Source organism: Arvicanthis niloticus, chromosome 5 (genome assembly GCF_011762505.2).
Source record: "Arvicanthis niloticus isolate mArvNil1 chromosome 5, mArvNil1.pat.X, whole genome shotgun sequence".
In the NCBI taxonomy this organism is placed as follows: Eukaryota; Metazoa; Chordata; class Mammalia; order Rodentia; family Muridae; genus Arvicanthis; species Arvicanthis niloticus.
In genome coordinates, this window is record NC_047662.1 from 62192308 (window position 1) to 62208381 (window position 16074).

Below are 16074 nucleotides of genomic sequence, written 5' to 3' on the forward strand. Positions count from 1 at the left end.
AGATGAAGACTAGGCTGGCTTTAAACTCACCAAGATATGTCTATTCTCCTGAGTGCTGAGAATTCTGGCCTTTCCTCTCACACCCAAGAATGGTTAGTAAGGTGATACTGATTAAAGGGAGAAACAGCAAGAATAGTGAAACCATTGGCTTGTTTGGGTCAATAAAAGAATACACTAAATACCAAGACTAGCTCAAGTATAATTCTGTATTTCTTACCTAGTCTTATATGCATGGGAGGAAGACAAGAACATAAATGTTCTATCATATAAAATTTTGTATCTAGCATTACCATGTATGTATGGTGATTATAAATTTGTATTCCACTGTGTGTATGCGTGCATGAATGCATCACCTCTGGAAGTCAGAGGACTCCTGGTGTAGGTCTGTTTTTGTCTTTCTACTGTGTTGGTCCAGGGGATCAAATGCAGACTTGACAGCAAGCACTTTTACCTGCCAAGCCATCTCTCTGACCCACCACTGTGTACTTTATTAAGAATTTCCTGTTAGAAAGATTTTATTAATAAATAATTTAAGTTCCCCTGTAGAGGTTCCCCCACCTCCTGATGTTTATTGGTTTTTACTATGTAACATTAGAAGTATACTGATAGTTTAAGAACTTATATTTTTAAAATATGTGTAATACTCTATATAGTTCTAATGTTTAATACCAATGCTTGGATGTTCTGCAATATTGTTAGTGAACTGATTGCAAATTGCCAACAGTCAGTGAGTCAACAAACCAATTAAAAAAATCTTAAGGATATTAGATTTGAAAATGTTCTTCCTTAATTTAGTTTGTCCATTATATGTTATTTTAATTATTCATACTATTGCTTAACATGCCAGGAAATGTCCTGTAATAGAATTTATTAAATAACGAAGTTTCAGTAATATGAATTCTATATTTAGTAGCATGTTATAAAGTCTCAGATTAAAATGCTTTGTCAAGAGTTATTTAGCTAGTTTGAAGTATAAAAACAAGTCTTTGCTTGGTAGCTTTATTCATTTTTGTAATTTTAAAACCAAGTGCTCATTTCTGGAAAAGGATAATTTGAACTATTTTTCAATACATAGAGGACAGTTGATTTTGTAGGAAACAAAAATTCATGTTTCCACTGGCATTGGACATTGATGTGCACCTAGGGTATTGTTTTCTGATGTGTATCAGTGAGCAGAGATACCCACTTCTCTTCTCCTATAGAGGCAATAAATAGAAGATTGCTCATTTTGTTGAAAGTCCCTATATACGTTCTCTTTCTTTTGTCATCCCAGATATTTAAGAACTATCAGATGGGTTATACAGCATTGAGCTTAAGTGAGTTAGCTAGAAGTGAAGGATCATGAACCTGGAGATGGAAATTCTGACTGGAATTTGTCTTTGGTGCCATTAGGAGGTTGAACTGAGCATGAAAGAACTATTCTTTTAATATTGATGTGGATTTTTCATGTCCAGGGTCACCTGTTATTTCTTATTTTTGCTATTAATAGTAAAGATTTACAAATACGATAAGTATAGACTTAGATTTCACTCGTAAATAGATTGTGTAGAGGTTTTATGCATACGTGGGTGTTTGTGTGTACACGTTTTAAATTTTATTTATTTAAGTAGATGTTTTTTCCTGAATGTGTGGTTTTGTATCATGTATGTACAGTGTCTGTGGGCACCAGAAGAGGGCATCAGATTCTCTGAAACTGGAGTTATAGGGGGTTCTGAGCCACCATGTGGATGCTAGGAATTGAATCCAAGTCCTCTGGAAGAGCAGCCAGTGCTCCTCACTTCTGAGCCATCTCTCCAGCTTAGGTTGTATGTTTTCAGGTATTATGATGAGTAAGAAAACTGGTCAGATTTAAAATAAAATAGGAACGGTTGCTTCTTCTCAGGATTGTACAGCAGGAATTGCTGAAGATCCTGTCCATCTGATAGTTAAGGTCTTTGATGTGGTCTATTACTTTCTGCTGTTTTTCTCTTGTTCTCAGTGATAAAGAGATATTCTTCAATTGATGAAAAAACTGGCTTAAAAAAGAGTTTTCACTCACATTCAAAATGATTTCTCTTGGTGGCTTTATGGTTCTTTGTATGGCAGGATTGTTTAGGGTTCCATGTAACATGGCTTCATTGTGTTATCTTGACTTCTTTTCTCCTGTCTCAGGCTCATGCTTTGGGTAGATGCTGCTGCTTGAATGTAGTCTGTGTTTTGTTTCCTCTTTGTTTCAGTTTATTTAGTCTATTGATTTTGGTCAATCAGTGCTGTCCATTCTGTTTCTAATAGCAGTAGTCTGCTTATGATCTAGGCCCTAGTTTACATGTGGGGTTTCCTTAGATAGAATTCGGGTATATTCTTTTCTTCATGCTCTTGGCAGAACTAAATAGCCCCCTTGTTTTATTGTTACATACTTCATAGGTGGTGTTTTTAATACCCATCAGTCATAGATATGCCATAGTTATTTATAGTGGGGCCATGTGCTATCAATTTTTTGTACCTTCTAGAACAAGTTTATTGTTAGCATTTGCTGAATATAAATGTTTTAAATCATTAAATCCTTCCAGTGATTGAGAAGACAGCTTGTCTCATTAAACTCTCTGATCATAGTAACCTTTCCCCCTGGTTTTCACATACATTATGCCTACCTATTGAACTGAAGTTAAAATATTTGGGATATTTTAGGAATGGGTTGAGAACATAGAAAGGGGGGGGCATTTTATGTAGCTGGAGCTCACGGAAGTTGACTTTAGATCATCAGTTCCCAACTTGTTGGTGAAGACTCTTTGTGGGCGGTGGGTTGCATCTCAGAAATGTGGATTAACAGTGACAAAATTACAGTTATAATGTAGCAATGGAATAATTTTGTGGTTGGGGGTCACCACAGCATGAAGAACTGTTTTAAAGGGTCACAGCATTGGGAAGGTTGAGAACCACTGTCTTAGATTTCTTTGTACAGATTTTGTTTTGAGAGTTTGATTTTCTTTTTGTTTTTCCAGGACCCTAACAGGAGCATTCATACCAGCAGTAGCAGCAGCAGCAGCAGCAGTAGCAGCAGCAGCAGCAGCAGCAGCAGTAGCAGCAGCAGCAGCAGCAGTAGCAGCAGCAGCAGCAGCAGTAGCAGCAGCAGCAGCAGCAGCAGCAGCAGCAGTAGTACCAGTTTTTCAAAGCCTCACAAATTAATGAAGGAGCACAAGGAAAAACCTTCTAAGGACTCCAGAGAACATAAAAGTGCCTTCAAAGAACCTTCCAGGGATCACAACAAATCTTCCAAAGACTCCTCCAAGAAACCCAAAGAAAACAAACCACTGAAAGAAGAAAAAATAGTTCCTAAGATGGCCTTCAAGGAACCTAAACCCATGTCAAAAGAGCCAAAAGCAGACAGTAACTTACTCACCGTCACCAGTGGACAGCAGGATAAGAAGGCTCCTAGTAAAAGGCCCCCTGTTTCAGATTCTGAAGAACTCTCAGCCAAAAAAAGGAAAAAGAGTAGCTCGGAGGCTTTATTTAAAAGTTTTTCTAGTGCGCCCCCACTGATACTCACTTGTTCTGCTGACAAAAAACAGATAAAAGATAAATCTCATGTCAAGATGGGAAAGGTCAAAATTGAGAGTGAGACTTCAGAGAAGAAGAAGTCGACATTGCCACCGTTTGATGATATCGTGGATCCCAATGACTCAGACGTGGAGGAGAACATGTCCTCGAAATCTGACGTGAGTAGCCCGGCGCTTCCTCCATCCCTTTACAGTTCTTGGGTTTTGTGTCAGATAGCTTTGTGGTAAGAAATGAGAGAGGAGCACGAATTCTGGCCCTACCACAGAGAGGGTGAAGCCTAGAAGTGAATGTCCTTAGCTAATGGAAAGAAGGAAATGAAGTCATTAAGGAATCTGCAGAGATTGTTTAGGCTGTAGCTGAAGTTGTTGAGGGGGAGGTAGACATATTCCACAGTGCGGCAAAGGTTATTTGAATAGCAACGTGAAGATCCAGTGCCCTTGAAAGCTTTGTTACAGTGCTCTGTACTGATTGCTGACTTAGGGAAAGGGGAGCAGGGCACTCAAGCTTGAATACTGTGGAAAAGCAAGGTCAAAGAGAAACCTAGGAAACACTGCACAGCCTGTGGTCATTATAATAAAGTAGGTTTTAAAGTTTTTTTTTAAAAATACATGGGAAATCGGTTACAGTTTGTTGCTTTCCTGACTGGTGCTAGGGACAGAGCTCAAAGCTTTGCATGCTAGGCAGGCACTCCACTCCTAATCTGTACCTCAGCCCCAGTGCTGGTATTTTTTTAAACAGTATTATTAAGTGAAGCTTTGTTGAAACTACATACATACACATTGAAACTTTGATATTGACATGTACCTGTAAAACTATTTTCACTTTGAAAATCAAACTTTTTTTTTTTTTCTTCACGGTGTAGTTACCACCTGGGAAAGAGGCATCCATGATCTGGTGCATGTTTGTTGGTGAGCCAGATTATCTTCTAGGTACCTAGAAAAGCATCTGACCATCTAATAGCCCCTACTTGTTGGACATTGTGGTTTAAGCTAATAATAATTATAGATTTGCTGAGTTGGATGGCAGGGATTTTGAAGTTATCTGTTTTAAACTCATACCTGTATAAGAAGTCTTGCATATCTACTGATAGAACTGTTGGAAGGTATTTGATTGTATATTAAAGACTAGCTATTACTTGCCTTGAGGTCCCATCCTTTTCCTCTCTGGTTCTTTTCTAAGTTGGTCTTCTTCTCAGTTACCTGTCCATAACCACTAGGCCTGTTCTTACTTTAGCTGTCAGTATTCTAGACCATGTAAGAATGATGGTTTGGTAAAAATCACTGACCATTTTAGAGTACTTTTCTTTCCACCTCATGATGTTTCCTATGGGTATTACGTATTTAAATGCTGGCAAAAGATAGGAGGCTGTTTTCCACCTGACCTGGGTTTGTACTGTTCTGCTTAGGATGTCAGCCAGAGTCAGGACAAGGTGCCAGTACCAATCCTCACAGGTCCAGCCCTCCTCATGTAGGGCTAATCCAAACTTCTCATCAAAGACAAGATCAGGAGCAAGGTGTCATATAAATACTGTAGGTTGGATGGTTTGTTCCAGTGTTAGGGAAAGACTGAATACTTAATACTTACAACGTCTGGAGTGAGGATAAGTGGAAAGAGCTCTTCTGCTCACTCAAGTATCCCTGTTCCTCGTTTCCTCTGAGCTGCTCCTCTTAGTTTGAAACTTATTCTTAATGTAGATCTTACCTTTTCTATGTGTTTGCCTTTTGTTTCAGATCACTCTGAAATGCTCTCAGTGTGTGATTAATCCAAATTAGAGTTTGGCAACTTTTTCTATGTTCTGAAATGTTGTTATTCTTCTAGAAAGAAGGGCTCTCAGCCTTGGGGTGTGAGTCACTGGTAAGCTATGACATCAACTTAGTATGTCACCACCAGTGGTTGAGAAATTAGAATACATTGTAATTAGTATGAGTAAGTGATGCCTTATGGGATTTTTATTTCAGAAAGAATGTGTTTCTTCAATGATCAGAACTTTCAGAGGCTCCTTTTTAGAATGTTTGCTGATTTATGAAGAAACCAAACGGCATTTGGAAGGCACTACAGATCTCTGGTGTGTCACACTCGAGCTTCCTCCTTGGGCATTTCTGTTAATTCTCTTTTTGTCTGTCTCTTGTTCTTTTCTCTTTCTGAGTTGTTTTCAAAACGTGGCTTTTCTTTTAACAAAAGTCTTATTCTGCTTGGTATATTCATCCAAATGGATACCTTGAAAGTCTTTTGAAAACAGATTTAGAATTGTTAGTTGCTTACAATGGAGATAGTACATTTTAGAATTATTGGAGCCGTAAACCTAGCGATCACAGAAGGATTTCCGGTCATGTGCTGTGTGTAGCATGGCAGAAAAAGCAGCCAAAGATTTTTTGAGTAGTGCTTAGGTATAAAACTCAAAAGTTGGGTAGTGGTGGCACATGCCATTAGTCCCAGTACTGGGAGGCAGAATTAGGTGAATTTCTGTGAGCTCAAGACCAGCCTGGTCTACAGAGTGAGTTCCAGGACAACTAAGGCTACACAGAGAAACCTTGTCTTAAAACAAACAAATAAACAACTTAACAATTTTGTTTTCCTTATAACTCTTTTGGTACTATATGCTTTTATTTTGTTTCTGTTGGCTTAATTATTTTAAGCTATGAATTCAAGAGACTTTGCCTTTAGCAGAGCATGCTGAGAGAACTGGAATTCCGCTTCCCCAGCAGTAAAGATAGCCATGCAGATTGTCTGTGTTCTTCTCACCTGTGTTCAAGACAGGAACTGGATCTGGTAGCAGAAAACAGCCAGCTTCAGGGCCATAGTTCCATTGTCTTGGGTACGATGAGCATGTCCGCCTCTGAGTAAGGGTGATTCGATGGCCTGGGTTTTCCAGAGTCCTTTTGAAATGTATTAATGGATTATTCATGGGGATAGGAGAGTAAGTAATTTTAGACAGAACAGGCGGAGGTCATGGACTCTGGAAATGAGAAAAAATGTACATGTTAGAAGGCTTATGATTATGAAGGAAGAACGGGCTAGTCTGAGGTGTGAGTCAGTCTTTAAAGTGCTTACTACACCTGCAGGAGGACCTGAGGTTTATCTGTACTACCCATGTAAATATCTAGGCGTGCAGGACACATCTATAACTTGTCTGGGGTGAGGTGTAAGACAAGTGGATCCTCAGAGTTTGCTGGCCAGCTAGTATAGTTAACGAGGTAAGCTCCAGGCTCAGTAAGAGGCACTGTCCTGACAAACAAGATAAACGCGGCCTGAAACAGTGTACCACCACTAGACAGGAGAACATGGAAGGGAAGAATCTCATGGGGGCCTTACCCATAGAGAACTAAAGGCAACTAAAGAAAGCTGAGGGAGGGGTAAATTGTCTTCCTCAGGGAAGAACCTAATTTGTTGTCCAATAAATACTAAGTGGCCTGAAAACATACATGAACTGAGTGAGTTACATATTTTTGTGTATGTGTGCATGTAACAGCAATTAAAGAAAAGAAAGTCATGACCTCGAGAGAGTGCTCTGGGAATGAGGGAGGGAAGGGAAGAGAACGTGATATAATTACATTTCAATTTCAAAATTTTATAATAATAGGTGGAGAGGGATTGAAAAAGACTCCCAATGTTGACCTCTGGTGACTACATACAACCACAAGCATACCTGAACATGTATACATTTATACAACATACATACAAGCAAAAGAAGGCTGGGAAGAGAAATTATACAGCTGCTCTGTCTATAAGGATATCTTGTCTCAGTATAGACTTTTTGTTGTTTGAGATAGGGCTTTTCTGTATATGCCTAGCTGTCCAGGACTAGCAGGACTAGTTCTGTAGACCAGGCTGCCCTCAAACTCAGAGATCTGATCAAAGATATGAGGCACCAGGCTTCTCTTCAGTCTAGACATTTTAAAGATAAAGGGAACATTATTTTTAAAAAGCTCTCCCGTGGCCAAGTTAGACTTGGGTTTGTTTGTTTATTTGTTTGAGGCAATTTCTCATTCTCTAGCTCACAAACTCACTATTTAGTCCAGGCTGGCCTCAAATTTGCTTGACTCCCTAAATGCTGGGATTACAGGCAGGAGTCATCATTCCTGGCCACTTTTAACATAAGAATCAGTTCTATGAAGGAGAATGAGGGATCCTAGCTTGTTGATTCATATACATCTTTTTGGTCAGATTTGCATATGTTCTATATATGAGAAAGGGGAAACCAGGTTGACTTCCATAGCTGTACTGCACAGAGACCTATTATTTGTCAGGTGGTGAGAAGTCTCAGCCTGTGTTGTGTCCTAGTGCCATCAGGACTCTGGGCAAACTGATATTCAGAGATTCTGCTCTACTCTGTGCTTTGGGACTGTGGTAAAAATATAGTCAGCCCAGGTAAAGCCATCAACACACTAATCAGGAAGAAAATGTTAGCTACAGTGTGTGTGTGTGTGTGTGTGTGTTTGAAGGGCGGGGAGGAAGACATACCTGGCTTCTGAGAAACTTTGCCACCTTTGGCCTTGAAAGGGATGATACGGCCTTCAAGAAACTACAAAACCTTTATGCTTTTTCTACCGTGTGCCTTTATATGGTTTGGAGGGTGGGGGAGATAATTGGCACATGTCATTTTGTTTTGTCTTTTGTCTTGGGGGAGATGGATTTATTACTGATTTACACATGCTGCATGGTCATGGGAGAAACACAGAAGCCAGATACTGATTTTATTCAAAGGTTAAGACACAATTTCACGAGATGTTTTAGCTTTGTATTAAATGTGATCAAAGAGATTATCCCACCAGTTGCTGCAGGACACTGGAGTCTTCTTCCTCCCTCCTTCTAGCTTGCATATTCTCTCTCTCCCTCCCTCCTTACTCCCTCCTTTCCTTCCATTATTAAAGGAGAACATCCCAGAAATGATCTACCATTGAGTTCCATTAACATAACCAACGGAGTTTTTTTTTTTTTAAATGTTTGTGATTCTTTAGATATTCTTCATTTTCAAAGGAATCTAAAATTACATGAGAGTTCATCAATAACTTTCTTTGCAGGTGAGTTTGGATAGGGGGAAAAGCTGTTAGAGAAAAGAGGCCTGATTCATAGAGAGTGAACAAGTACAGAAAGCTTGTTAAAGGGATGTTTTGTTGAGAATACTTTACATTGAACATTTATACTTTACATTTGACATTTACTCTGTCTCTCCCATTAGACTGCAGTTTGCAACCTGTGGGTTGTGGCCTTTTTGGCAAACCTCTTTCTCCAAAATTATTTGCATTATGATTAATAACAGCCCCAAAATTATAGTTATGAAGTAGCAGTGAAAATACTTTTATGGCTGGGGGTCACCACAACATGGATTAACTGTATTAAAGGGCTGCAGCATTGAGAAGCTTGAGAACCACCACTTAGAGGAAAGCAGTTCTGGGTATAGAGTTCACTTCTGATGCATACTGATGCTCTGGCCTCACAAACAAGACAGCCTAACCAGCATCTGTTCTTTGTGGTGACCAGCATAAACAGCAGCCTAGAAGGGTCAGAGTCTGAGTATGCCGTGATCCACAAAGTATTTATAATTGTGGTTTTTATTAAGCTGCATATACTTTAATATATTAAAGTCTAATGGATAATAAAAATAATTCACACCTTCTGTAATTTATTAGTAGCTTGCTTTTCATATAACTGTTTTAGAGGAACCCTGTGGAGTTGATTGGCTTGATGAGGGTTAGGGCAAAGTTTTATATTCACAGCAGAAAGGCAAGAAAGAATAGTTAATAAAATTTTGAGATGTCCGTTTATGATTGGATACAGTTACAGTGATAAATTCCTCATCTTTGCTTTCATGCCTTTTCCTTTACATTGTAGAGATTTAATCAGAACGGACAGGTCATGTTCAAAATTCCATCATCTTTCTTGAAGGTGGACACATTGCATCTGGTACGAATGCTACCCCCTCCAATTACAGTGTAAGAAGAGTTAAGTCACATCTTCCCATGGATTTGGCCCACCAAAATGTTTTCTTGGATAGAAATCTTGAGGGAGAAAAATAAAATCTCATTATATGGTAGCTTGCCCTCCCCCACTTCCCCCAGTAGACAGTGGGGTCAATACTTCAAACCCCACAGGAGCAGGAGTTTCTTTGAAAAAGAAAAAAGAAAATGGGAATGGGGGTGGTGGGGGAAGAGGCAGAAAGAAAATCAGCATCCTGCCTTTTGTTGGTCCTCATTTCCTCCAGCCCCACCCTGTTCATTGCCCTCCTTAAACTGTCTGGGGCTGGCAGTAAATGTCCTGCTGGTGAAGGCCTGGCCTTAGGTTTTTATGTGGTGGAAGGGCAGTGCCGCGGAGAAGAAGGTCTGTATTGTGTTTTCAAAGTGGCTGTTTAATGGCTTGTCACTCCTGCACAGGCAGGAGCTGTAAAGGCTGTGTTTGGGGAGCTCCAGCTGGAGAGGCCATTCATTAGGGGCTGCCTCACTCCAGGGGGGAGCCTCTCATTCTGCACTCCTATTTTCTGCGTTTTACAAGTGAAGGTGGAATTACCTGAAGGGGTTACAGTTCTTTCTCCCTCTTGGTAGATTTAGCTCAGTACAGAACATTCATTAAAACAATTGGATGGAAGTGAACTTTGTGGTATGTATGGAGCTCTTCTTCAGAAGACACATTTGTCTCTTGGTTGGAAGGGATTAATTAGACTGATGATGATGTTGATGTCCTAGCCAACCCCATGGTCACTGATCCATCCAGATTCCTAATTTCAAAAAGAGGGAGGCAGATAAGGATAAGGAATAACTAAGATAATGATTTTTTAAATTTCTTTTTATTTCATATATGTGAATGTTTGCATGCATGTATGTGCACCATGTATGTACCTACTATCCACAGAGGCCAGAAGGAGGAGTTGGATGCCTTTGAATTGGACTTACAGACATTAATTAATTACCATGTGGTTGCTGGGATCCAAGTCTTCTGAAAGAGCAGCGAGGACTCCCAGCACTGAGCCGTTGCGCCACCCCCTAAATGTGTGTGTGTGTGTGTCTGTCTATCCATCTAATCTAATCTATCTATCTGTCTATCCATCTAATCTAATCTATCTATCTATCTATCTATCTATCTATCTATCTATCTATCTATAAAAGGCAGCTACAGGCCTCCTTCCCTTATATGTTAAACTCAGTGTGATATCTTAGCTTCAAAATTAAGTAATTCCTCAAAGTCCATGTTACAAAGGTTGTAAACAGACAGTGGGGGCTGTTATATCCTTGCCTATCGTCAACAGTTGCCAAAGCAGAGTGTTTGCACGCCCATGAGTTAGCCTTGCATCTTATCCATTAAATTCTAGACCCTCTTTAAAGGTTTGAACCACCTGTGCAGGGAACTATTGTTTCACATTTTATTATGTATGTTATTGTTCGTGTTCTCTCTCTCTCTCTCTCTCTCTCTCTCTCTCTCTCTCTCTCTCTCTCTCTCTCTCTGTCTGTCTGTCTCTGTCTCTCTCATCTTTTGAGACAGCACAGTCTCTGCAGAGCAATACCATACAGGTACAGTTGAACTTCTCCTAAGTGATTCCCATTCCCATGCTAATTTCCCTGCCAAGACTCAACACAGACACAGTTCTGTGAATTGTCACAATTGCCATAATTTTCCAACAAGAAGACAGAAGCTCAGAGATTAAGAAACTACCAAGATTGGCATGTTTAAAAGTAGAAACTGTACAGGTGTGATGCACACATACTCTTAATCCCTTTAACCAGGTAGTAGAGGCAGGAAGTTCTAACTCTTACACTTAGAACCCTCCCGAGACTGTGGACTGTGTATCACTACAAAGTGTCTTAGGAGTCATTCCCTTGCTCACAAGTGGTTCCCACTTGTATTTGCATGGGAGTGTATGTTCCACAGAGCTAAGCTGCAAAATCAAGCTTTCCCAGAAGGTGCCACCAAATAACAAGTGGTGCCCTCCAGGTGAGGGGCTCCTTCTGTTGGACTCCTCTGGTTCTATTTTGTAAGTCCATCTTATTATAAGTCATTAGAAATGAAGGTTATGTATTCTTCATATTCAGTGATGGGAAGCCACTGGTTACCTTTGTCTGAGTAAATACCTAAACAAGTTTGTGAAATTGTTCTCAGTGGGCAGCAATTTATGGCTGTAAACTTTGAAGGCTGTGTCATGGTCCACAAAGAAACATCTTCCCCACGGGGATTCTTTCAGCCACTGAAGGGGACAGCACAATAAGCTGTTCCAGAAAGTCAAAAAATGGTGAAGTGCTCACTTAAGTGTTTAGAGACAATACTATTTCCTGTGAATTCTGAAAACACACAAGATGGGGATGTTAGTGTGTCATAAGGCCTGGAGCAGAAAGTGGCAATCTGTGTAACATAGAAAAGGAAAGTTCCTTCATCTTTCACAAGAAGGGAGTTTGTGACTAGGGCACTTATTATAGCCAGTACTTACCTGACTTAATCAAAACGATGAGTAAATAGGCCCTGGCTTGGGTATCAATACTTAGAATTATATAGCTCTGGTTCTTAGATTTAAGTCAATAGGTACTTGCTTTCTTATGTGATTCATCCATTGTTGTTGCCTTCTTCCTCTTCTTCTTCCTCTTCTCCATCATCATCATCATTGTTATCATCCTGCACTGCCATTGAGCTCTGTAGTGACAAGGATAACGTTGAGTCTTTCATCATCTTGCCTATACTGTCCAAGGACTGAGATTTTGGTGCTGCCATGCTGGTATATGCAGTACTGGCACTAAAGGCAGGACTTCACTTTGGTAGGCAAGCACTTCACCAGCGGAGCTCTAGATGTCTTCTGTTCGGTTTAGAGCGTCCTGAACTAGGACTTGAGTCACTGTGTATGGGTGTGTGTGTACATGTGTGTATCCATCGTGTGTATATGAGCATGTGTGTACATGTGTGTATGCATGGTATGTGTATAGGCATATGTGTACCTGTATGTATGCACAGTATGTGTAGGCCAAAGGCTGATGAAAAGTTTGCTCCCCATTTTATTATTTTTTTTTTACTGAACCTGGAGCTCACTGTGTCCGAGACACTGACTGGCTGTGAGTTCCGGGGTTCCTTGTGTTCCCACCTGCCTGGCACTGTGGTTGCAGATGACTTCTGCCACCCTGTCTTCTACATTAGTGCCGGGCTTCAAACTTGGGTCTGAAAGCTTACACAGCAAACATCTACTCTCTCCCCAGATCTTGAAGGTTCTTGCTTTGTTTTGTTTTAATGTTTTAAATGAAATTATTTTCTCATTTAAAATGTATTGAATACAAAATAGTGGGCCTTATTATGACATTTTTCATGCACATATTTCTTACATTATACTTTGCTCATATATCCTTCTCCGTTACCAACCCTTGCTTCTCCTCCCACTGGTCCCCTTTCTTCTGTAATTGCATGCCCCTCTTTCTTTTTCTGCACCTCTCCCCTCCCCTCCCTCCTTTCCCTCCCCTTTCCCCTCTATCCTCATCATTTTATCTTACAGAAAACACTTTCTTTTAAGCACGTTTTATTGTAATACTTTGTTTATGGATGTTTGATCATAGTTAAATCACTTGATTTTTTTACTTCATTATGTGGTGCCATATTAGACTGTACAAATGATACACAATTGGGGTTTAAGCCACTCTTTCAGGTAGGTGTGAGTCAATGAGACGAAGGTATGTATGGGTAAGATCCTTAGCGAGGACATTCTTGAAAGGAGGAAGCGGCATGAGAGAAGTTGATGGTCAGTGGTGAAGGTACAGCATCATAGGAATGAAGACACTGTGGCGCTTACTTTATATTTCAGTTTATTCTTAGTGTGTGCTTAGTTCAAAGGACAAGCTCTGGAACTGGTTCTCCTCTTCCATCGTTGCATCTGTAGATTGAACTCATCCATAGATTGAGTTGTTGGGCTTGTGAGGCAAGCACCTTTAACCAGTGAGCCATCTCACAGGCCTTACTAAATGTTTTTGAGAGGAAAAAAGTGGTTTAACTCTCCTCATTCTCCCTTCCTGGTCAGCGGGTGCTGTTGCTGTGCTCTGGTGAAGAGGTAGGAAAGAAGATGATACCTGCATCTGAGAGGGAACACAGGGAGAACTGAGATGATTTCCAAGGCACTGATGCTTACTGTGCATCTAAGCAGCAGAACTGAGGAGTCTCTCCTAGAAAGCTTGTTCATCAGCCTCCTGTCTTCGTACTACGGTCTTTACGCTGTCTGTGTGAGGCTCCCATTTGTTGGACTGTGTTACCTAAAGCGTATACACATAAAGGGCTAAGGAAGGGGGACATAGGGTACCTAGTTCTGAAGCATAGCCATGTTTGACTATTAGCTATATTTTAAGGAAAGTGGTCCAGAGTATGCATATGGTCCAAGAGCAGTACACTTGGGATGAAAAGCCAGATAGGTTCAGTTTATTTATAGAAACTTATAAAATGTGAACTTTAGTGATAATACTTACTTTGTGAGATATAGCTTGTAGATGTAGGCTGTCATTCAGGCTTTAAGCAAAACTATTATGTCATTTCCAAAAACATAGTATTGGTAATTTTAGGGATTGTATTTTTTAAAAATCTTGCAGAGGTAGGACAAAGGCAAAGAGACACAGTAGAATCCTGGTGCTTGTGTAATCCATGATTACATGTTTCAGAATTTCTGTATGCATTTATATGTGTGTATGTACACATGTACATGTTGGGAATGGGGCACATGAGGAAGCCAGAAGTTGATATTGTCTTCCTCAGCCAATCGCCATCTTACTTTTTGGGACTGAATTTGGAGGGGTCCTCCTGCCCGTGTTCCCAGTTCTGGGTGTATGGAGATGTGCTGCCATGCCTGGCCTTCACTGTGGGGTGCTGGGACATGAACTCAGGTCTCTTACTTGCATGGCAAGAACTTCACTGATAGCCATCTTCACAGCCCTGTTTGTATTTATAAAAGAACTGTTTTCCATTTGCCTGGCCCCAGATTTTATCAGATATCAAAGGAAAATCTTTCTGAAACAGGTCTCCTTTTATTTGGTCTGGCCACCCCTCAGAGCGACCTGCCACACTTTCAGTGTGCAGACTGCTCGCTGCACTTCCACCTCTCGTCCTTCGCCCTGTTATTTCTTCCACATTGTTTTAATTAAAAGTAAACTTCACACTTGTTCCAGAGATTGCGATCTGGTGTTTTAGTTGCACTTAATGTGTGCGCATATACACACGCCTTCATGCCATGCCACGGTCTTCATGGGGAACCTGTGAGAGTCTGTTCTATCCCTACACCAAGTGGGTCCTGTGGATTCGTTTTAAGCTGTTAGTCAGACTTGGTAGCAAGTACTTTAACTTTCTGAGCCATCTGGCCAACCTAAACTTTAAAAAAATATATATATTAATTTATTTTGCACATGTATGAATGCAGGTGTCTGTATTTCCTGACACACTATGATAGTCGTAGGATAACTCTAGAGAGTCAGGCCCCTTCTGGTACCTCATGGGAGGAAGTGCTTGAGCTTGGATGGTCAGGCCTGCATGTGAGCACTTTCTTTAACTGATGAGTCATCTTGCCAGCCCCCTGATACCTGTTTTTTAATGGCTAGTTTTCTGATAGTCTTAAGTCAAAAGGTAGCCAGACTAGCAAGCTGTGGCTGCCTCCACTGTCCAGAAGCTCTCAAGAGACTTGCCATTCACTGCCAGCCCCTCCTGTAGAGGTCAGCCACCCACACTTCTTGTTTTATATAACAAAATCAAAGTATTTCATAGTTTACCTTCAAATAAGAGGTATGACAGCGATATAGTGTGTTATAGCCACTTGTGTCTGCTTTCATCAGACCTGTGGACTGACTCAGACCTCTGTGGTTTCTTTGTTCTTTTTAGAAAAGATTAAAAAATAATCTTTTTAATGAAGATTAAAAAATATTCTCCGGTATGGAGGTTTGCGGTCAAATTTAGAAACCGTATACAAAGTCTCGGCACAGTTTGTGATTTAGATGCAGGGTTTTCAGGCAAGAAGAGAATTTGAAAATCTCATCTCTCACTTGAGTTTTGGAGAGGAGAGCTGGAGGCCAAGTTCAGTAATTTCCTTGAGATTGTAGAAGAGTAGGCCTAGGACCCAGCCCCTCATCAGCATGCTCTTGGTTCTTCACCCATTGAGCCGTGTCACTGTCACACCTACCATTGAACATTTGAATGTGGTTTCTGATGTATTATCACATCAAAGATTAGGCTCCCACACACTGCCTTAAACCCCAAGCTGTTCAGTTGCTGCCACAGGAACCTGTTCTTCTGTCTCGAGTGTAGGAACCTGTTGTTTCTTATCCTCAGTAGAACTTCTCTGGGAGACTCTTTTCATGCCTGAGGAAAAGGTGTCCACCAGGTGGATATGACAGACCTGACTGGTAAATATTCTGGTAGATTGATTCTAGGCTGGTCATCTCTGTCTGGGAAATTACCAACCAGAATAACCATGGCTTGATACATTTTGAGGGAGGAAAAAAAAATCTTGAGGCAAAATAGATAATGATACATTTAAATATGTGGCAAGTCAAAAGTCATCCTGTTTGACATGAAATCACACAGTGAACATCACAGTCCTCTCGTGTA

The 16074-nt window shown here is 40.5% G+C and overlaps 1 protein-coding gene across 2 annotated transcripts in view; it reads left to right on the plus strand.

The window, feature by feature from the left end:
• The window catches only part of Mllt3 (MLLT3 super elongation complex subunit), a 251859-nt gene that overhangs the window by 182997 nt on the left and 52788 nt on the right, over positions 1-16074 (plus strand). For both annotated transcript variants that reach the window (XM_034502646.2, XM_034502648.2), the window contains exon 5: positions 2982-3695. In XM_034502646.2, coding sequence (XP_034358537.1) covers positions 2982-3695 — 714 coding nt within the window. The remainder of the gene's footprint in view (positions 1-2981; positions 3696-16074) is intronic.